General features: G+C 34.1%; 2 protein-coding genes across 5 annotated transcripts in view; both read left to right on the top strand.

Moving 5' to 3' along the window:
* Nucleotides 1-21260, top strand: part of LOC129810016 (rho GTPase-activating protein 7) — a 115820-nt gene extending 94560 nt beyond the window's left edge. For 3 of the 4 annotated variants that reach the window (XM_055860239.1, XM_055860238.1, XM_055860241.1), the window contains 9 exons: nt 9769-9917; nt 12494-12663; nt 12741-12936; nt 13051-13682; nt 18408-18997; nt 19225-19423; nt 19483-20034; nt 20101-20283; nt 20344-21260. In XM_055860239.1, the coding sequence (XP_055716214.1) occupies nt 9769-9917; nt 12494-12663; nt 12741-12936; nt 13051-13682; nt 18408-18997; nt 19225-19423; nt 19483-20034; nt 20101-20283; nt 20344-20458 (2786 nt within the window). In that variant the 3' untranslated portion in view covers nt 20459-21260. The remainder of the gene's footprint in view (nt 1-9768; nt 9918-12493; nt 12664-12740; nt 12937-13050; nt 13683-18407; nt 18998-19224; nt 19424-19482; nt 20035-20100; nt 20284-20343) is intronic. The other variant, XM_055860240.1, reaches the window with a different exon arrangement.
* Nucleotides 7402-9019, top strand: LOC129810025 (uncharacterized). Its single transcript, XM_055860254.1, has 2 exons — nt 7402-7538; nt 7689-9019. Exon 2 carries the CDS (start codon nt 8339-8341, stop codon nt 8993-8995), a length of 657 nt encoding a protein of 218 aa, XP_055716229.1. The 5' UTR covers nt 7402-7538; nt 7689-8338; the 3' UTR covers nt 8996-9019.
* Nucleotides 21261-22684: the final 1424 nt, after the last annotated feature.

Here is a 22684-nt window from a genome sequence, read left to right as displayed (position 1 = left end):
TGGTACTTAATTAACTCCGAAAAAAACGAATAAAGGCAATGAAAAAGTCATTTTTGGTATTTGCTCAGATGAAAGAAATATGAGTAATAAGTTTACGATAAAACATAATCTATTGTGATAAATGTACATAAAAAATTTCAAGAGACAACAGTTATCCTTTCAAATGTTCAAATATGATCCACCCTTTTTGAATGGATCAAATATGATAAACTTTGATCCTTTCGCTTTTACCGGTAGTGTCATGATGCAGTTTATCTTCGCAATTGGTTTATTGAGCTAAGTTATATATGAATCAGGTTTACTTTTATTCAAAAATAGGAGGAAAAAGCTTAATTTCAAAGCTGCATTAATTCAATGGGGGCCCCATATCCCCTACTTGGAATCGTACGAAGTACGGGCACTTTCTTCTACTTCATGTAAATTTTATTTTTTTTTTTCAATTATTATTTGCGAATATTTGAAATAAGTTTGCAAGACTTTGACATACTACATTTCTTAGAATAAAAATTTATAATTTAAAAATTTTATTTAATTTTTTTTAAAATAATTAAATAATAAAATCAAATAAACTATTTTTTCCAGTATTAAAATTTGCTCCCCGAGCGAAATCACTTGAAAATTAACATATTTTGAGTTCTATTTATATTTTAAAAAATAAGTAATAAATTTTGCATGGTAAAATATGTAGGTGCCCTAATGCGAAAGTCTTTTGATATGAATTCAGGACACCTGAATAAATGGTTAAACATTGAAGGATGAAGTGTTCCCGAAAACTAATGTCTTTTTGTCACATATTTTGATGTTTTTCTTTCTAAGCAAAAGAACATAAGTAAAGCAGATCAGTGAAACTAGTGTAAATATATCACTTTTAAGTCTTTTTAAGTTTTATCCAAAACATTTTTTTTGCATGACAAATAAAATGTTGGGGCACTCATCAAAGGAGAGTGAGAACATATTGTGATAATGAATATAACTCCCATTTGACATGTGTGAATTATTTTAACCCACTTCTCGGAGTAGTTTAAAATTCTTAATATACACAGTAAAAAATTGTGTGAGAAATAAAGTTGTGTATGGGAAAAGTTGTGTAAATTCACAAGCACTATGGTTGTAAATTGTAAAATTACTATCATATTCGTAGTACGATACTAACATAATGCTAGTAAAATTATGTATTGTGTAAGAAAATTTGTGTATTGGAAAATTTGTGTGAGAACTGTCAAAATATCATTGTTTACTATTGCAATTTTTCTAAGATTTCAGACAATTTTTGCATTTTTAACTGCCTAATTGTCTTCTGGAATCAGTCATTGGGTTCTTAAAATGTGCCTCAGTCGTGGAAAATGAGGAATAATTATGTAATAACAGAAAACAGAGGAAGCATCATGTAAATTAGAAAAATTGACGATGCAATTCTTGGACATTTGCTGAAGAAAAGTAAGCAAGTCGGTAGCGCAGGCAGAAAACACGAGACCATCAACGCAAAGATTATGGGTTCAAGTCTCAGACACTCTCTCATTTTTTTTCCTTTTTTTTATTCTTTTTTTCTTTTTTTTCTTAGTTTAATACCGAGACATATCACAGATAATACAAATAAACCGAACAAAATTGCTCTACAATCAAAATTATAGACAGGAAGCCATTTTATAAAATTGAAAATACACAACTTTGCCAATACACAACATTTCCAATACACAAAATTTACAACCATAGCGCTCGTGCAAAAATTACCAATCGTAGTGGTTGTAAATTTTTTTACTGTGTAGTTAAAAGGAGTTTATATATGTGCTATAATTTCTAGTAAAAATTTCTCTTGCAACTTTCACGCGTTCGTCGACACCATGGGAGTGTTCTAATCTAATTTTAGAGAGTAAAATTTTCCCTTCTTTGCCTCCTCTATACTAAGAATTTTACGCATTCCTCCTAAATCAACACGCACTTTTCATTACGTCATACACTGCACATTTTCCATCGTGATATAGTTTATTAAACCGAGGGCGTTAGAACAATATAATGTGAAAATTTTTGAGGTATTTCGGGTATTTTCTAGCTAAAATAATCTCACCATCCGATTTTATATTTAAATTGAAAAGCGTCAACCAAATATTGATCGAATATTGTGTGTGTATATTTTCATTATGCTTCTGACGTGAATGTTGCCTTTCTTTTCGCATCCAACCCAAATAGCATTTCAGCAATCAACGTCATTGGAGGGAAAAAGTGTTAAATCAAATGAAGGAAACTGCACATCCCATCAGAAAATTCCCTGTCAATATTCACCCAAAGGGAAGATTATTCATTTGCAGAAAAAAAAATCTTTTTCCCAGATTTCATTGCTATATTCATTTCAATGCAGAAAGATGCTAAAATGAGCGCAAAATGCGGAAATCAAATTTCTCAAACACGGCGAAACATCGCTAAATGAATATAAAGATAATAAATTTATCCCATACAGTCGATGTATAAATAATTTTTCCTTTCTTTTATATGCGCCCGGTATTAATAACTTGAAGCGTTTTGTGTTCTTTCAGCCTTTTGGGAGGCATCATTTTCATCAAAATTTCTCCGCCAGACAATTTGGCTCCCTTTTGCCATCATAAAATTTACTAAATTTTCAAACAATTTCCAGCCCAATTTACACACCTTTTTATGTCTGCAGGGAATCCGTAAGAATAAATTTTCCCCAAAAGGATCTTTAAGGAAATGAAAAATTGAGGAAAATACACTCTTAAAAGTTACTACAATGTAATAATTGTTTGTCTGGAATATTTTTCCAATGAAAATATTTATTCCGCAAGGGGTTATTTTGATTGTGGTGATCAGCTAAAATTTCTCAGAATGTATTTCTGCCAGTAAATTCCGGGCATTTACTTCTTTTCTCCAAGGCTAAATAAGTCTACTTTCTGTGTACCAATCTATTATTTTCAAATTAACGATTTTAGCTGGATTTATGAGAAAATACTTGTAATTGAAATTAAATTGAATCCATGAAGACCTAAAGCTGCCATCAACAAAATACTTTAAATTTCACGCAAAAAATTGTTGCAGGGTCTTTAATAATTAAAGTTTGTGGGCGGACACATGGATATCCCACTGAGTTGAGGATGAGAAAATGATTAAATTGAATAGATTAAATTAACGTGAGAATATTTTCATTTCGCAATAAAATATTCTGTCTGTGACAGAGATGGATACTATTTGTGGAACTAATGCAATATTGTGCAATATTAAGAGGCACTAAAAATGTTATATATGTATATATGAGAGATATTTCTTATTTTTAAGTCACATCTATCCCACATAATTCATATTTAATCCTTATGTGACATTTTTGTTGGACTCTTAATTTATCAAATGAAGAAAATCCTTATTTTACTTAGTGTTTAAAGATGGGACCTATTACTTATTTTTATATTTGATATAAAATGGATTTAAAAAATTCAAAAGCAAACTTACTCCTTACGGAAGTACCTTGAAGTACCTTGAGTCACACTAGAGGATTAACTCCGTTTTAAAATATCTTTAATTTTTAAACCTAAATCATTATATAGTGTATTGAATTTTAAGTTTATGATTGAGCTCATGTCCCTCTCTTCTATTATTAATTAATCATTTGAAAAGGTATTTGATGTCATAAAATATTTTAATTATATCGAGCTTTCTAACTATCCTAAGCTTGAACATTATTAGCTTTTGAAGACAATCAGAAAGCGCAAGAAAACGCAGAGGAACTAAAATATTTTAAGGAATTTTATAAGGTAAATGCAGCGTATAGGGGAATGTAGGTATGGTTCACACAGAGTGAACCTTCAAACGATGCGAATTTTCTCTTTGTTTGCAAAGAGCTGACCTACCATTTCTCATCTCGTTTCATGAGCTTAATAAAGATCTATCTTATGACTAAGAAATGACGAACTAGCTCTTCGCAAACAAAGAGAAAATTTGCGTTGTTTGAAGGTTCACTCTGTGCGGACCATGCCAACATTCCCCTATCGACCATGACAGTTGGATCGTTATCCTAAAATAAAATGATTTCTGAAAATTATTTGTTCTTTTAACTAATTATCTTTTGTCATACGTGTTCCATTAGTTACTAATGCAAGATAATTTGCAAAAAAAAAATCAAATGGTAAAAAGCAAGGAATAATTTTAAAAACCATTTTATTTTAAGGTGATGATACGAAAATTTCATAGTCGATACATGCCTCACTTAACTTGATCAATTACACATAGTTAAGCTTATTGTTTACTTTTAATTACATTTAATTAATATATCCTACATACAATTATAAATTTAAAAAAAAAACAAATTTTCCTAAAAAAAACTCTTAATGGCTTAAAATTTAATAAATGTTATCCTGGATGATATCTTTAATAATTTTAATTCTAAAAACAAAATTTGGGCAATATTAAACAATTATCTTTCTATCTTACGTTTCATTATCGCGAACCATAAACAATTAAAATTTTGATTTATATCGCGTTGAATAATTAAATCTATAAAAAGCTTTAAAACATGTTATTAATTTTTATAAATTCGAGTTTTAAATTCCAATGTTATTTCACCAAATTGAGCACTAAATCTTCTACTTTGTGATTTCATTTAATCATAAAAATCAAAACTGTATGAATAAGTTTTTCATTAATGTGAAAAGTACATTAGAAACAGTTTTTCAAGTCTTATATTAATAATTTAATCTGGCTTTGCATATAAAATGATCGGGCAGTGTTTTAAGAAATATATAAGTGAGATATAAAAATTTTATAATAATCATTTCTTTTTAAAATTGTATATTTTTAAATATTTATCGTTATTTAGGTTTTCTAGTTCAATGTAAAATATTTCATTTCCTTTAAGTTAATGCTTGATTTTGTCCAAAAAGCAAAATAGGTATAACTTATATAACCCAGACTTAATTTATTTATTTTTATTTATTTATTTATTTATTTGTGGGTTCATGTCCCAGTACAATTTGTAAGTACATTTTGGGCCTGTAAGTATCTTTAAGAAGCTTATAGAATGAAAATTTTGTATTGAAATTCTTGTAGAAGCTCTTAAGCCCATTAAGAGTGTGCTACTTTACTTTTAGTAGTCTCAGTAACGGAACTAAGAATACTAAAAGCAGATTATAAGATACATGGCCGATTGAGAGAGAGAGTCTACTGAATTAAGAAAAAAAAATTGCTATATGAGTGGCTGCCACACTAACCGATCTTATCAAAAAAAAAAAACAAAAAACAAAAACAAACAAAAAACCCGAAAGAAAACCTGAGTCAAGAATAGTAATAATTTTTTTAATTATATCGAGAATTACGGCTATTTTAAATTATACAAAAAAAATTACGTATATACCGTTGGTTCGGGTGACCTTACCCCTACTGTTCGTAAACTATTCTTTAATTCTAATCTTTAAGATCAGGTAGGGTAGATCAGATCGGAAAGACCATCCTTAAGTGCTAGAATTAAAAAAAAAGGTTTTAAAGGAGGGATAACGTCACCAGCACGGTATGTCTAGATAGATACATTGAAGGACGGAATGTTTCTAAGTTAGTTGGCAATCAAAAATTTAGGCATTTTAGAACCCCTTTTAGTATATCCAAGAATCTCAAATCAAATTTTATTAAAAATAGGTATGATTATGAAGAAATAACACCTAATTCCGTAATTAAATTACTCTATAAAGAATCTCATGTCTTTATAACGATGAAGCTCTACACAATCGTATCTTTCATTATGTCTGATAGAAGCGATGATATTAAAATAATTACAAAGAATCACAAAATCAGTAGGTATTTTATTGTTTTAGGTAAATATTAATTTTATGTTTTGCAAAATCTGCTTTATGTAAAAATTTAAGATTTTTCGAGCTGGCCATAATCTATAAGTAACATTTATAAGTCCTAATTCTATCCTATAAAATGATATGAATTTTGACTCTTTATAATTAAGGACCTTTAGTGCTAAGTACAGACCAACCATTGTTCAATTTAAATACGATAGCAAGGCTCTATATTTTTATTTAATTCTGAAAATTTAATTAGATGGTATGAAACTTCTGGTTAACACTTCCAACGTTTATCAATAAAAATATTAATTAAAAAAAAATCGAAGGTCTTTAGAAAATTTATTTTTTTAATTAAAATTAAATATGAGTAAAGTTGAGTAACTTATTAATTCCAATTTTTATTAATTTAAAATTTAAATTTAAAATTTGTATAAACATTTAACAGTTCTGATACAAAGTAACAAATTTAAACAAATTAATTCCCTCCATACCAAGGAATTAGGTCTCAGACCAATTTTAACCAACATGCTAGAAAGAATAAAATAATAAATAAACATACAAAAATATTATGTCCTTTCCTAAAACAAATTTCAAAAAATCTTAGAATTCTTAGTTTATTATGTGTTTATATTTTTGTGATTTTTCTGTTTTAGGTAAGAAGTTAAGATTTTTGCGAGCTATCCATAAGTGATGATAACTCTTTCCTAATGGCCTCTACACACTAGAGAAATATATGTTCATATTGAAGCAAATTCCGTACGCTTGTGTAGGAAAAACTCTTCAATATAGACAAAAATTTCTCTAGTGTGCAGGGGCCATTAGGGAATTTGCTTCAATAAAAACATAAAATTCTCTAGTGTGTAGAGGCCATAAATCTCTTTAAAATTTGAAAAGTAAATAAATTAAAAAGTAGTGAAAAATAGCGTACATAGGAAATATATTGTAAAATTGTTTGTAAATTTTTGTGAATTCATACTTAGAACTTACAAAACACTCATAGCATTTATTAGAAAGTTCGTAAAAGTTTGTGCCTTGTTTTTTCGTACATATTTTTTTGTCTGGCAAAACTATACGAGTAAATGACAAAATTTTACGAACATACTTCTATGTGTTTACAAACATTTGCGAACAAATATTTTTAAATGAACAAAAATGCTCGTCAATTGATCGTGTTCCTAACAATGTTTGTAAGAAGAGTACAAACTATTACGAACTTTTTTGTGAGTTATATGACTTGCAAACATTTCGTAAGTCTTCAATGGAAATTCACAAACATTTACAAAATATTTAACATATTATTTTCTTTCTGTGTAGACTCATGTAAGTAATCTTCTTTCATGGTACAGCCGCAAAATACACAAACTTATGAAAGAATTCTACCATACTTATAGTAAGGCCATGTAACTCCGACGATTGCAAAACTCGGATGCCGCGACCGATTTAACTCGGATACATCCACTTAAAATATAATTTATATTTTTATTTCTGTAATTAATTACTGAAGTATCATAATATAACTATTCTACTTTAAGAAAAACCAAAAATTATATTTTTATCGGTTTAATAAGTGGGTAAAAGAAATATTTTTTTAAGCTCGGGTCAACTGGGTTGTGTACTAAGAATTTAATTTCTGAGAAAATTTTGCTGTTGACAGCTCGTCGCTGGAAAAAGTTTAGTGTTTTTTCTATATAATAAAACATTATTTGCAATCAAAATTATCAATAAAAGTTAGTGTAGTTATTGATCTACAAGGTGAGTAAGAGTTTATTGATAATATATTAATAATTCATACAGAAATAAGTGATTTTTGTGAATGTTTACATTTCGATGCAAGTCGGATGCGGTGAAAGTCAATGTTTTTGTTCAGAATTTGCATTGTTCAGGACTCTTTTTCTGTTTCAGATGCCAAAGGGAACAAAAGAAAAGACCTATAAGGACAAGCCCTACTCTAAGGAAGGTCTTAGGAATGCCTTGCAGTGTGTACGAGATGGTTCTACCATAGCATATGCATCCAAAACATTTAATGTCCCAAGAACAACACTGCACAACAAATTGACTGGCAGATACCCGGAAGAGTGCCCCAATGGCAGGCCAACAATTCTTTCAAAAGAACAGGAAAAAGAACTTGTCAAATGGATCCTGGGATGTGCGGATGGCTGGCATCCCATCGGGAAGGAACAAGTTCTGGACAGCGTTAAACTCATCTGTGAGGTCTACAAAATTCCAAACCATTTTACAGCTGGAAGACCCGGAGACGTTTAGTTCAGGAATTTTCTTAAGCGTCATCCAGAGCTCAGCATGCGCAAGCCAAAATCCTTCTCATTGGAAAGAGCTACTGTTACTGCTGAAGACCTCACGGAATGGTTTCAGAATTGTCTTGGATATTTCACAGAACACAACCTTCTGAGCATTTCACCAGACCGTGTTTTTAATTGCGACGAAAGTGCCTTCTTTTTGACACCGGAAGATGGAAATGTCCTGTCCAGAGAGGTTCACGTGTAGTTCCATCTCTTAAAAATTCAGGACCGAAGCAATGTATCACAGTACTCTTCATGGTGTCAGCTACTGGCGAACTTGCTCCTCCAATGGCTGTTCATAAAACTGACATTACTCCAAAAATTGCCATTCACAACGCAGAAGGATGGAAAATGGGAACGTCACCACAGAGTGGCTGGATGGATGGGCCACTTTTCTATGCTGGTCTTTATTTCCCGAAAATTGTTTTCCAACATTCAGAGGAGTCCATTATCAATAACCAGCACGATCAGGCCACCGACAATAATCCTTCAAATGATCCAGTCATCCCTGGGAACCAACTCTCTGCAACTTCTGAGACTCTCGATCCTCCTGAAACTCAACCGATCTTCGACACACTAAAACAATGCTATTTCTGGCCAGGAGAAATTCCAAAACGTCGTCAGAAGAAGAGGGTCAAAGCCAGCAATGTGAAACACCAGTATATTGTATCTTCCGAGGAAATTATCGCGGAACAGGAGGAAAAATTGAGGCAGGATTTACAAAAAAAGAAAGAAATTGCTGAACGGAAGTTGACCAGAGAGAGGAACAAAAAAATAAGGGCAGAAGAAAAGGAGATAAAACTAAAGGAGAAACACATGGTAAAGGAAAAGGCTCAAATGCCAATTGAAGCTGAAAAGAAAAAACGTGGAAGGAAGTCAGCCAAGAAAACCGAGGAAAAATCAAAGAATTGAGTGCAATCTTAAAATAAATAAAAATATATATAATTAAATAATAAATTAATGAAATGAATTGATGGAATAAAACTCTAAAAAAATGTTTTTGAAATAATATCTTCTCATTTTTATGCATTAAACTTTTCCTTAAAATGAGCATCCGAATTTGATCGAATTCAACGGAGTTACATAAAAGCGTCGCAGTAACATTCTTGCGCATATATTAATATTATCGTAATTTTATTAATTTTCATCAATATTATTGCTAAAATTCTATTTCTATTATGATTCTAAATTAAACAAAGAATAATTCTATTGATTTGGAATGGCGAAAAAAATATTTCATCAGTCCAAAAACAAGCATTAAAGTCGCACTCTATGAAAAGTATCCGGATTACCTCTCTTTACTATACGATAATATTCTCCTAGGGTTTAGAATCGAGGCTGAGACGGTTACGATCGTATGAGTGGTAGAATCAAAAAGTTAAAATTAAATTTAATTCACTGCAATTTAATTAAATTCTAGGCAAAATTAAAACCCACTTCTTTCTCAGGCCTTTAAATTGATTTTTTTTTATTTATGGGTTTGTGTAAATTAATAACCATAGGAATTTTTTAATAAGCACAAAAACATATCATTTTCTAAATATCTTAGAAGATTGAAATCTTGAATGAAAGGAAGATATTTTAACAATTAATATTCCTGATAAGCAATCTTGAGAGATGTCATCACAAGTTGAGAATTTTGAGACAAATCATTAATATCTGTGGCTTCCTTCTGCTTCTTCCAGACCTTCAGTTTCCCATAGACCTGAGTAATGTGGCTAAAGATCATCCCTTCCTGGAAAATGATCCCCTGCAGTCTCTCTACCGGCGTCTTGTGGCTTTAAATCGATGTGCAGCAATGAGACTAGACGGAACTCACAACAAACATGGAAATGTAAGTTATTTTCTAATACCACAAACACTCTTAATTTTTCCCTCCATCATTCTTCTATCCACCTTCATCTTTTGTGACTTTCTTTGTTCTTTTTTTTTTCTTTTTGGTCTTAAAGAGAATATTCCACAAAAGTGTGATATGGAGACACTAATTTTTTTTTTTTTAGCTATTTTCTATGTCAGCCAAATGAGATTTGAGGGAATTGGGTCAGTGTCCATCTGTTTGAAACTTATGCTCAATATTTCAGCGGGTAATTGAAAAGTACGTGGGCTTCAAGTGTAATTACAGATTTTGTGGCTGTTGCTGTATCGCGTCATAAGTATTTATTTAAATATTCAAAAATGTTTATCACCGGCACGGGGTACGGGGGGGGGGACGTTTTGTTTTATTGATTATGTTTTGGCTCCTTCTTTCCCCAAGAACATTTATAAATTTTCCCAAGCAGAGAAAGAGTCTCTCGAAGGCCTTTGCACGATGTTGTCTATTAATAGAAATTTTTCATACTAAAGTAGTCAAAGGATTTTATTTATCCACTGAAATGATTGTCCTTCCACCACACAGGTAATTTTACACTTTTCAATTGATTCAAAGACACTTCTTTTATGGCTATAAGTCTTGTGTGCTTTTAGAAAACTGCAGAAGAAGATGCTCTTATTTGAATTTCACAATTGATTGTATGGATGAATACTCGTGAAATGCCGCGATATAAGATATTCCAGGATTTTGTATTTATATTTGTTATTTAAATTATGGAGAATTTTAGAAGAAGAAACTCTCAAAGGGTACACGGTAAAAAATTTCGGCACGTATTTGTTCCAAAAATTAGCTCGTCCACGGACACCATAATTTTTGGCATAATCTTGTTCATTTTATGAGATTCAAAAAGATACCCAATATTAGTAACGAATTTGTTCCAAAAAGTAGCTCGTCCACGGACACCGAAAATTTTTGGAACAAATTTGTACCTTCTAAGAGGAACAAAAAGATACCCAATATTAGTAACGAATTTGTTCCAATAAATAGTTCGTCTAGTATAAAAGCGTATCCCTCCTCTCACGCTCAGTCACCCGTCACCGAAGTGAAGAGGACGCCAAATCTGTGGCAATTTTCGTGCTACATGGTTTCACTTTTTTAATTCGCGATTCCCTTCCCCTCTTGCTGCCAGCACTCGCATATGATGTCGTCATGCACGCGTCTGTATAAAACACTCTTAAGTTGATTCTTATTTGATGTTCCTTATGAACTTTCGCCACCTAAATCCATCTCGACTGAAGTATAGACCTTAACTGTAAGACGAAATCACTTACACGGATTTGTTCCCGACAATGGGAACAAAAAGATTCCCCATATGAGTAACAATTTGGATTTGGTTCCAAAAATTACCTCGTCCACGGACATCGAAAATTTTTGGAACAAATATGTTACAGATGTAGGAATAATATTGTTATAAAAAATATGTACCAATTTGTTCCTGACAGTGGGAACAAAACAGCCGAGTGCAACAAATTCTGTTCCAAATTTCGGGAACAAATTTGTATAAAACGAAATCAACTTAAATTTGTAGACATTCCACTGTATCAAAACGGTTCCAAAAGAAAACTCTAACAAAATTGTAACAGTATTTTGTAACGAAACTGTAAAGAAAACTTTTTGGAACAAACAAATATCTTCTCTAGGTACAAATTGATTCCAAAAAAAATGTGTTCCAAGGAAAACTTGTTCCAATATTTTGGTCAGTGTCCAAAAGTTTTTACCGTGTATTTTGTTGGATTTTTTCTTGGTTTTTTTTTTCTTGTGTTCTGTTAGATGTGCTCTGATATAAAATGAAAATGAATATGGCAAAATCCACAATAATTCACAATTTAATGTTGAGATATCTAGAATTTATTGAAATCCGTCTTTTGCGGCTGTTGCATTTGCCTACAAATGAGTCAACATGTTGAGGATTAAATTCCAAACCTTCTCTGCAAGAAGAGACAGTTTTTTTTTTCTTGTGGACAAGTATTCTTATATCAAGTAAATAGTGTGAATATTCATCATCACTTTTCTACGGTATTATACATAATAAAATATAATTTTAAATATAAAATGTATTCATATGTAAATTGCCGTAATGCTATTTGCACGGTGGATTTCGATTATAAACACCCAGTGTGAGACGTATTAAGTTCATTATTAAGTCGTGTCTATCGTGCGTCTCTTTGCCCTCTTCTTTGGGAGACTCTATATAAAACTTCTCTTGGGCTTCTTCTCCTATCATCTTTTGTTAACTCCGCATTGGCGTGCAGATTCTTTCACTAGTCCCAACCATATCATCGTCTAATAAGGCATTGTGTGACGAGCGACGATTGCTCCAGGTCATTTCTCTCTTCTCACCCAAGATCCATTGCCCACGAAAATATCGAGGTACACTTTCCTTATAGTCACCCATTCGAGGAGAGAGTGTGAAAAGTGTTTTTTGATCCCCCTGCAATAAAGTACTCATATAATGTTGCCTCCACAAATGACACCATAATTATCAAATAAGACATGAAAGAAAGTAGAATGTTTGCTTCAAAATGCACCTTCCTTCGCAGAATGACGACTCAGATGATGATAGTTGCGCCTTGAGCGAAAACTGGACCTTCCAGCCACAGAGTCGTCGATGGTCACGAGTGGGTGAGATGGAACTTCCGGCACCACCAGCCAAAGGGGACAAAAACAAGGACAAACTCAATATTTCTTCCAGGGAATCATCACCAGAAAGGTAAGTACACAAAACCCAAAAAAAACCCGCCAATCAATGTCCGTTACGCTAATCAAATTCAAATCAACCTCCTTTAGCACGGACGCATTTGATTACGTTGGACTACCGCATGGTGGTGGTAGTGATCAAGAAATGATACAGTCGAAATTTCGTAGAACTGGCAGTGAACGACTAAGAGATGGCGCTAAAGCCTTCCTACGACGAGTCGAGTCTATCAAATCCAAGCGAAGAAAACGCCAAAACCGGGAAGGTGTTATAATCAGTGGACCACAGGTTTGTGTCTCCAATAGAACTGTTATAATCTACCATCTCTGTTATACCTTTAACTCGCACATTCAGTGCAAAACTTCCCTATCATCAAATTTATTTTCACTCTCAAACCCCTAGGTCCTGGACTTTGGTCAGATGAACCAGAAGATGAGTGACCTGAAATGCGTCGATGTATTTTCCCATCCATGCTCACCAGTACCAACAAGTCCTACCATAATGTCCCCTAAGCATCTCTTTGTGAATAACAATGAACTGAGATTGCCTTTTACGGATCCCAATCGACTCAGTCCCAAGCATATTGTTGGCAAAAAGCCCCATCACTATCGTTCCCTGTCCAATCGTACCAGTCCCCTGCACTTTATGGGTCAGACTTCATCAAAGTCTGGCGATGATTCCTCATCATACTGCAGTGACACCAATAGCCAGGATTCGGGAACCATTCGTGTGGGAAGGAAGAAGCCCAACCGTGCTCGTAGGTTTTTCCAGCGTGGCAGTAAAGTTGAGGATGCAGGGGCACTGTCGGATTCCGAGTGCCATCCTGGGAAGAACAAGTATTTCAAGGATACCTCTGGGAAGGAAGTAAAAACATCTAAATTGGCCAGAGGAGGTTCCTTGAATCTCGGCAAGGAGTCCGATAAGTATCGTGACGCCTTCCAAAAGCGGAGTTTGAGATCCAGGAGCACAATTCGGAAGCATGATCGCCGAACGGATAGTGACAGCAAGGATGAGGATGTAATCCTGAGATCAAAGTAAGTACTCCTTACCAAATTCAAAGTAATCCAAAATAATTTTAGACCACGCCCCTTAAAAAAATATTGCGTGCAGATAAGTGCTTTATTAGAAAGATTCCCCAGAAAAGTTATGCGAGCCATTGTAGAAGAACTCGGGGAAAACGGAGAAGACCTTGGAAAAGATATCTAAATAAAATACTGTATCTTGCATTAGAGCGCCTTGGGATCAACCGCGAACATTTTATGTAAGTTTTGAAGCAAAGTTAGCTGAAACAGACAGCGTTTTCAGCATCGGTTTACTTATCAGCAAAAATATGCTAACCGGTCAGCAGTTCTCGAACAAAAAATGCTAACCAAAAATATATGGAAATGGCACCGCCTTCCGAGTGTCGTTTTAAGACTAACAGAATTCAGCTGAAAATACATATGTTTTCAGCTGAATTTATATCGGTTAGTATTTGATGCTCGCTGGGGGTATCATGGATTCGTGACCATAATGTTGAAAAAATTAATAAATGAAAAAAAGTAACAGTTATTTCTAAAACTGTCTGAGCCCAATAAATCCCATGCAATGAAAACAGATCTCGTAAAAGAAAAATTTGTGATTTTCAAAACAATTTCCAAAAATTGTTTACGATTATAAATAAAAACATATTTAGATCGCTTAGTTAGTGCAAGAAAAGCCAAACTAGATGCAAATATGGGCCTAGTAAATCTCATTTCGTCTCTCGTATCAGTAAAAGTGCTTACTAATAATTTTACAGGCGAGGCTTTTCGTATTGTAATCACTTCGAAATTCCAAAAATAAACGATAAAACAATCTTTAGAATTTTAAATCCGGATCAACAAGATATCTTCTATAAATGGGGAAAAAATTAAAATAGTGTCATAAAAATTGAATATTTAATAGTTTGTTCTTGCTGGAAACCTATATACCTTAAGACGTTTAAGATGATTTATGAAGTTATAGTAAAGATTAAAGCCTTGGTATATTTTATTTTGGAAGATATTAAGTTTAGAATTTTTTAGCTTGCCACATTTTGCCCCTGGTTACCCAATTGGTCTTTAAGTAAGAATATTACAGAGAATACAGATAAGTGGACTCGGATTAATCCGGTAATCGTCGAAAGACTCTTGGTAACTCATGGGTACCATAGAAATATTTAAAAAACTCTTGAGATCTCTCGGAAAACCCTTGAGAAACATTGAAACTCATTGGGACTACATAAAGAATTCTTGGAAATCTATCAGAACTTACGATAAACGCTCATGATCTGCTAAAAAAAATCCAGAAAAGTTCTTGGAACTGCTTGGTAATTCACAAGAAAGTTTCAGAAATCTAAGCAACTTTTAAGAATTGGCGTCTAAGAATCGTACGAAATTTCAGACAGCTTGTAATTTCGGCCAATTCCTTTGTTTTTCAAAATTCCGTAAAATTTTAATTTTTTTCGTAGAGATTGTGCAACGTCAAAACAAAAGACAGAAAATGTCGTCTCTACGGACAAGATGATGTGAAAAAGGGATCGCAGTCAAGATCCCGAATGGCTTGAAATTCCGAATGGTCAAAATCTCGGAAAAGTAAAAGCCCGAATGAATCAAAATCAAGAAAACCAAAATCCTGAACTTTTTAAGGGGTCACAGCTATACGGCATCCCCGCCTTTTTCAGGCAAAGGGATTTTTTTTGTATTTGACAAATTATTCCACGCATTACACTAGGATTTTTCACATTTTAGGGCAGAATCACATTGACAGTAAAATGCTCACCGTATTTCGTTAATTTACGAGTTCTCTTTGCAATTCTTACGCAAATTCTCGATTACCGTATTACCTTATCTCATACTCGGTGGCCCTAGGTGAAAATAATATAAGAAAATTGAAGAAATAAAACGAAAATTCGATAAACGGTGAGCAAAAAAAAACTGTAAGAGAAATCAATCGTACAGCTTTTTTGTTTACCGTTTATCGAATTTTCGTTTTATTTTTTCAATTTTCTTATATTATTTTCACCTAGTGCCACCGAATATGAGATAAGGTAATACGGTAATCGAGAATTTGGGTAAAAATTGCAATGAAAACGCGTAAATTAACGAAATACGGTGAAGCTACGGCGAGCATTTTACTGTCAATGTGATTCTACCCTTAATTTTAAATTCAATTGAGCCAATTGAGCATTAAGATTTCTAGAATTTACTTGAAAATTCTCACAGCCAGGACACATTTTGCTAGAAATTTGCTCAATTTTAAATAGTGCCGCGAGATTTTTGATTGTGAATGACTTCGGAAAATGTGTTATAGTACTTAAAATGTCTTATAAGTCACTTATCTGTTATTCAGAAGGATCCCCTAAGCCAGAAAAAAAAAGATTTGTCGGCAAAGGGCTCATGCAGCGACTTTCATACAGTCTTATTGAAAATCTGTATGAAGTCGTTTCAACTCCCAACTGAAATTTCTTAACAATTTCATTCTAATGGCTTTGGAGGAACATAATGAATTACTCCCGATACTTAAGCTTCACTTCATGCAAGTTTATCACTAAAACACTGTAGGGGAGACCGGGGTACCTATAGCCAGGGGTAAAAGTAGACAGTGGATTTTTCTCGTTTTTCATAAAATGTACATCGAGCAAAATATTTTATAATGAAAGTAGGAACACATCCCCATATTCCCAGAAATATTTATAACTCTGATCCAGTTATCCTACAATTTAGAAGCATTTTTATAAAATGCGTATAAAATTGTAGATTTGATGTTACAGTTTTTGGACCAGCATTTGGTTTTCTGAGTTTCTAATCAAGATTTTATAGTTTTACCTCGTTTCTGGTTTAATAAACCTAATTAAAAAATATTTTTCACTTGGATAATTATTATCTACTTTTTTATGTAAGATGATAAACACTGAAACAGCCCTCGGGGCAGTTGTAGTCACTCTTCCGTGGCGGGCTAAAACTATCAATGATTTTTCACTAATCCATGGATAATTGTTAGATGAAAAAGTACTATTGATATTCAAAGCAATATTGCCATTTGTATGAGGAACTTGAGAAATAGATTTTTTCAGAATGTTTGCATTAATTTTGCCTCAATTACAAAAATGTCATAAAAAAGTCGGCTAAAGCCCTTTTCTTTAGATTTAAGTAACATATTTAGTATCAGTGGGCTTTAGTGTACCAAAGCGAAATAATATTTGGTATCTCCAGTTTAAAATTTCATCTGGGAAACTAGTGGCAATTAGTACCCCAAAAGTGGCTATTTCTACCCAGGCCGGGGCAAGTGTAACCAATGTGTCATACTTTTTTCTCTCTAGAAAAAGGCAAGGATTTTAGAGCTTTGAACTACACTGTTTCATATAGCCAATATCCTAATGCTACTTATGAAACATAAAAATATTAGACAAACCTTATCATTTTTTCACAAGTCACTCGCGAAAAAAAAGCTTCATTTGCTGGCTAATTTTACCCCTGTCTCCCCTACTTATCTTATATTTTCGCCACAAATAATATTAATTACGAGTAAATAAATTTAATAAGAAAAATTTTCTTCAAAATACTACTTGTATAACTGCAAAAAAATTATAATTAGTGAGCAATTTTAACATTTTAATTTGCTGAATTCAAATTTATTTGAGCAACCACATTTATGCTGTTATAACATATTTAAATAGGTTTTTCTGGGACAAGTATTAGTTTTTATTAATAAATAAGTGCAGATCTATCAATTCAATTGGTTTTTAGTGCAAAATAACGCATAAGAACAAATCATCTGAAAATTAAATTGAATTTACAAAATGAAAAAAATCCTAGTGTGATAGCACGGTTATCGTCCGTGTAATTTCGTCGTTTTCAGGATTTTGATCATTCGGGGTATTAGCTTTCGGGATTTTATTTCTTCGAAATTTTGACTTTTCTTTATTTGGACTTTTCGAAATTTTAGTTTTCGAGATTTCGGCTTTCGAGATTTTAGAATTTTTTAAGAATTCCGAAAGATCAAAGACCTATGAAAATCAATGTGGCCAAAATATTACCCAAAGCTATGGCTATATATTTTTATTCATTTTAAAATGTATTAAGATTAATTTTAGGGAAAACAAAAAGGTTAAACTATCCGTAAGATTTTAAAAACGCACCTGAAAAAGAAGTAGGGGTAAGAGCGCTACCTTCGGACGACTCAAGCTTCAGATAATTCATTTTTTTTCTCTATGTTTCTTATGGATTTCATCCATCTTTTCTGAAAATTTAGGGCATTAGAATATTATATTTTAATGGGCCAAGTTCATTTATAACACATTGAAAAAAGTAATTTCTGCGAAGCATAAATCGTCCGAAGGTAGCGCGCTGTCCCCTAACAAAAATTTTCAATTTTTATTAGAAATATTACATTTGGCACAGTTCCGCTACAGCTAGGGGAACTGTGCCAATGCATAGGGAACTCGGGGAACATTTTAGAACGTTCAGAAAATGGGTGGAAACCCATGAAACTCTTTGGATCTTATCAACGTTTGGAGACCCACAGGAAACATTTTTTCCGACATTTGGGAAATTCAAAACTTTGATTATATGACTTTCTTATAGAACAATTCCGACAATTCAAACCTTGCCCTAAATAAAAATTAATAAATTCGAATTGGGTTCCAATTGGCACCGAATTGATTTTTTACTGAGCATTTTGAATTATTTACTGACCAATTTGAATTATTTACTGACCAAAAATATTATTCCCAATTTAAAATTATCCTGTTGTTTTAGCCGAGGTCCTGTTGTCCGATGGCATAGCTTCCAGACCGCCGATAAGCCTGAAATGAAGCTCCCTAGACCCCTGTCAGCTCAACCATCTAAGAAGAAGGACAGTGGAGTTCAGTTTGCCGCCCTGTCCTGTGGTCAGTTTCAGGTGATCAGGAAATTGGCACTGGTCACCCTTACGGGTTACATGGAACGGTACTGTCCGACCCATCGTTCCGGATGGAACTGGGAATTGCCAAAGTTCATCAAGAAGATCAAGACACCGGACTACAAGGATAAGAAAGTGTTTGGGGTACCGCTGTTGCTGGTTCTACAGCGTACCGGACATACCCTTCCCACATCAATTCAGCAAGCTCTGAAGTGGCTCAAGGCCAATGCCCTGGATCAGGTGGGTCTGTTCCGGAAGTCTGGTGTTAAGAGCCGTATCTTCAAGATCAAAGGCATGGTTGAGGGTGCCAAAGAAACAGAATTGGTGACACTTTTCGATGGGCAGCAAGCTTATGATGTGGCTGACATGGTGAAGCAGTACTTCAGGGAATTGCCTGAGTCTCTGCTGACCAGTAAAATGTCAGAGACCTTCATTGCGATTTTTCAACGTGAGTTTTATTTTTCAAATGAAAATTATGTAGATTTACCCGGGTTTTCCCTATTCCAAATTTATTTCCTTGCTCAATATACTTTCAAAATTTTATTAAGTTCAGAGGGTAAATAAATCCATCTGCATGGATTGAGATGAAGACAAAGAAAACTATTAAAAGTCCCTGCAAGAGTGCAAATAACAAACAGGAAGAAATGGTCTTAATGACTCTAATTGATATTTCAGACTTACCCCCAGAGGTGCGTCTCGATGCTGTGCAGTCTGCTGTTCTCCTTCTGCCAGATGAGAACCGAGAGGTGCTTTACACCCTAATTGTCTTCTTGAATCAAGTGTCTGAATGTTCCATGTTCAATCAAATGACTGCGAATAATTTAGCTGTATGCTTGGCTCCGTCAATCTTTCACGGTGGCATCATCAGTCCGAGGTAGGGTTTTGACCCTGACGCACATTTATGCCCCTTCTCAATGTCTGACTGTCTTTCAGGTCAAATTCTGTATCCCCTCGACGCAGGAAGCCGACTGGCTTGCCGGATCCGCGGGAATTGTGTGAGACTAAGGCCTCCCATGAATGTCTTACGTTCCTCATTCAGAACTATCGCAGTGTCTTTATGATACCCAATGAGAAGATGCAGAGGTGCAAATTCAGTCATCTGGATGAATCACGTCCAGTGACACTGGATACCTTGGGGGAGGATATCCAGTTGCATGATTGGCGTGGGTATCTCTATGAATGCACCACGGCAGCTATTAAGGAGGGCAGGGAGAAGTCTCGGGGATGGATCTCCTCGCCATCTCTTGATTCTCACGTAGATATTTCATACAAGAAAATCGGCGATGGACATCCCTTGAGGCTCTGGAAGTGCGTTGTGGAAGTTGAAGCTCCACCAATGGAAGTTCTGCATCACATTGTGAAGGAACGTCAGCTCTGGGATACTGATCTCCTCAAATGGCGCATCATTGAGCAGCTGGATGAGAAGAGTGAGATCTTTCAATATGTCTGCGGAGGACAATCAATCACGGATTACTGCGTCCTGAGGTGAGTTTTGCCGGAAAAGAAAGCTTCAGGGAAGATTTTCTTGAGAATCTCTGCCTTCCTTTCCAGATCCTGGAACACTGAACTCCCTCGTGGAGCTTGTGTCATTGTGGAGACATCCATTGACCATCCAGATGCTACACTGCTCCTGCTGGGTGGAGTACGAGGAGTTGTCCTGGCTTCACGCTATCTGATAGAACCATGTGGCAGTGGAAAGTCACGGATCGTCCATTTAGCACGTGTGGATGCAAAGTATGTACCATGTATTCCTTATAAGACTTTGTCCTACATATTGACTCTTATTGTCCGCAGGGGACGCACACCCGAGTGGTACAACAAGAGTTATGGTCACATCTGCAGCCACTATCTCAGCGCCATTCGCAACTTCTTCAAGCATGTGACTCAGGGACCAGAGAGCAAGGTATGAGAATTAATGCAGGCCCCCGCAGGCAACTAATCCATGAGAGCTCCTAGTGCCAAAGTTATGGTTTCACCGAGAGCAAACTCCAATCAAACAGGCAGTTTCTGAGGACAGCTACTAATCGGCTATGTAGGCCGTTTGTGGGTTTCACAATGATCTATCCCAATTCCCATAATCTCCATCCTCATTGGCATAACGGCGTTATCACACTTGCACATTAAAATTTTAATGTGATTCACATTAATTGTCGATTGTGAGCGTCCAAATATGTTATTTGTGTCTTTGAGTCACTTAATATTTGGGTTTTTTTCTATTTATTGATAAAGAAGTGGACTTGGTCTGCAAAAATAAGTTTAAATTTACCTAAAGCATAAATATTTTTCACATTAAAAAATTAAAGAGAAAATCGCATTAATTTTTCGCATTAATGCTATAAATCAATTTATATCAAATTTTGCGGGCCAAGTCTACCTTTTTATCAACAAATAGATCACATTTTGAATATAAAATGATTCAAACACACAAATTACACATTTGGACTCTCACCAATGACAATTAATGTGAATCATATTAAAATTTTAATGTGCAAGTGTGCTAACACAGTAATATTGCTACAGAAAATCAATTTTGAGGTATTCCAATTGGTGCTTTATAGATAAGCTCCAGTCCATAAGCAAAGCTTTCTTAAAAGAGCTTTTACATTGAAGTATTTTGAAGTTTCAACCAATCAGATAACGCGAAATTTCTGATATATTTTAATGGATTAACCCATTCCTTACCATGGTATTACACATCATACGCAAATTGAGTGATTTTAGATGTTTTATTCCAGGGCAATTGATATTCGAATTTCTGTCGGGAATGGATTTTTAGTTACTTTAGTCCTTCAATAACTTGGAAAAAATAGCCCGACAGAGATGGGAATACATTTTGTTGTTCTTTTCTCACTTCACGGAAAGTCATGCAAAAATTTTGCTCAAAATGGCGGACGGAAAATTCGACATCCCGTCGAATTTATTAAAATTGGCCTTCATCCTCTTTTTCCTGATTTGAATTCTGGTTGCCAATTTGTTTTCTTGGATAGTTACTCTATCTAAAGAAATAGAGTTTGTAATGAATTAAAATGCACAGAATTTAAATTCAGTGACCGTTAAGACGTGTGTTTGAGGGCGGCTCCCCGCGCCCCCGTAATAGATAAAAAAAAATTTCTTTTCAAAAATTTCATATATTAATCTGTAGGAAACTAATCTCAAAATATGAACATTTAATCTCAAGTATTTCTAGTACATTGACTGAATGGGTTAAATATGGATGCATTAAATGTGCATAAATTGTAGGAAATTTCTTTCTGCGTCCATCGCCGTCTTAGTTTTGATATCGGCCCTCCTATAATAATAATAATAATGCTGGCACAACAATTCCATGAAGGAACAAGGCCTTCTTGCAAGGGGATTTCTAGACATGCATTACAGTAGACTCTCTCAAATTCGGGCTTTTGGGACCGAAATATCACCCGAATTAGAGAGAAATTCGGGCAACAAATTGTTTGAAATGCAACGATTTTTTGTTTACATACTCGTATTTATGGTAAATTTCATGAAATCCCTTTTATAATGGAAAATCACATCATAACTTTATGCCAAATTTCAGCATATTATCTTTATTCGAAAACATAAAAAATGTCGATAAACTTTTTTCAGATTTAACTGATGCCCGAATTAAAAAGTAGCCCGATCTTAAAAGAGCCGAATAAGCGATAGTCTACTGTATTACTTTTTCTTGTACGGGATTAGGTTGTCAGTCCTAGAAAAAGTCCTGGTAACCTAAAGGGGATTCGAACCCGGGACACTTGAATCATAGAGCGAGTGCTCTACCACTTGACCCATTGAGTGCGCCTACTATTAACCTGGCCCTCCTATTAACATTTCTTATTTGTATATTTAGTTCTCTTCTAGTGATCATTTCAGAATTTAAGGTTATGTTGCACTTAACCTCATAAAAAATTACAAACTTCAGATGCGATTTTTTAAAATCTAAACAGTGAAATTTTACTTTATATTTAAATACTCTCTCTGAATAACTCGATAAGGATATCTATTATTTTTTTCCTTGGATTATAATTCCTTAATTTAATAAACAGTTTATTATAGAAGATGAGGTTATGCTGATCCTAACCTCAAATAATACTGATCTCAAACGCTATAAAGATTTAGGCATTTTGCAGGCAAATAA

This window comes from Phlebotomus papatasi, chromosome 1, assembly GCF_024763615.1.
Source record: "Phlebotomus papatasi isolate M1 chromosome 1, Ppap_2.1, whole genome shotgun sequence".
NCBI lineage: Eukaryota > Metazoa > Arthropoda > Insecta > Diptera > Psychodidae > Phlebotomus > Phlebotomus papatasi.
Note: the sequence above shows the minus strand (reverse complement) of the source record. Positions and strands in the feature narration are given on the sequence as shown.

Bases quoted from the DNA above. Each gene is read 5' to 3' on its own strand.
- LOC129810025 (XM_055860254.1), top strand. From the start codon at position 8,339: ATGGTGTCAGCTACTGGCGAACTTGCTCCTCCAATGGCTGTTCATAAA.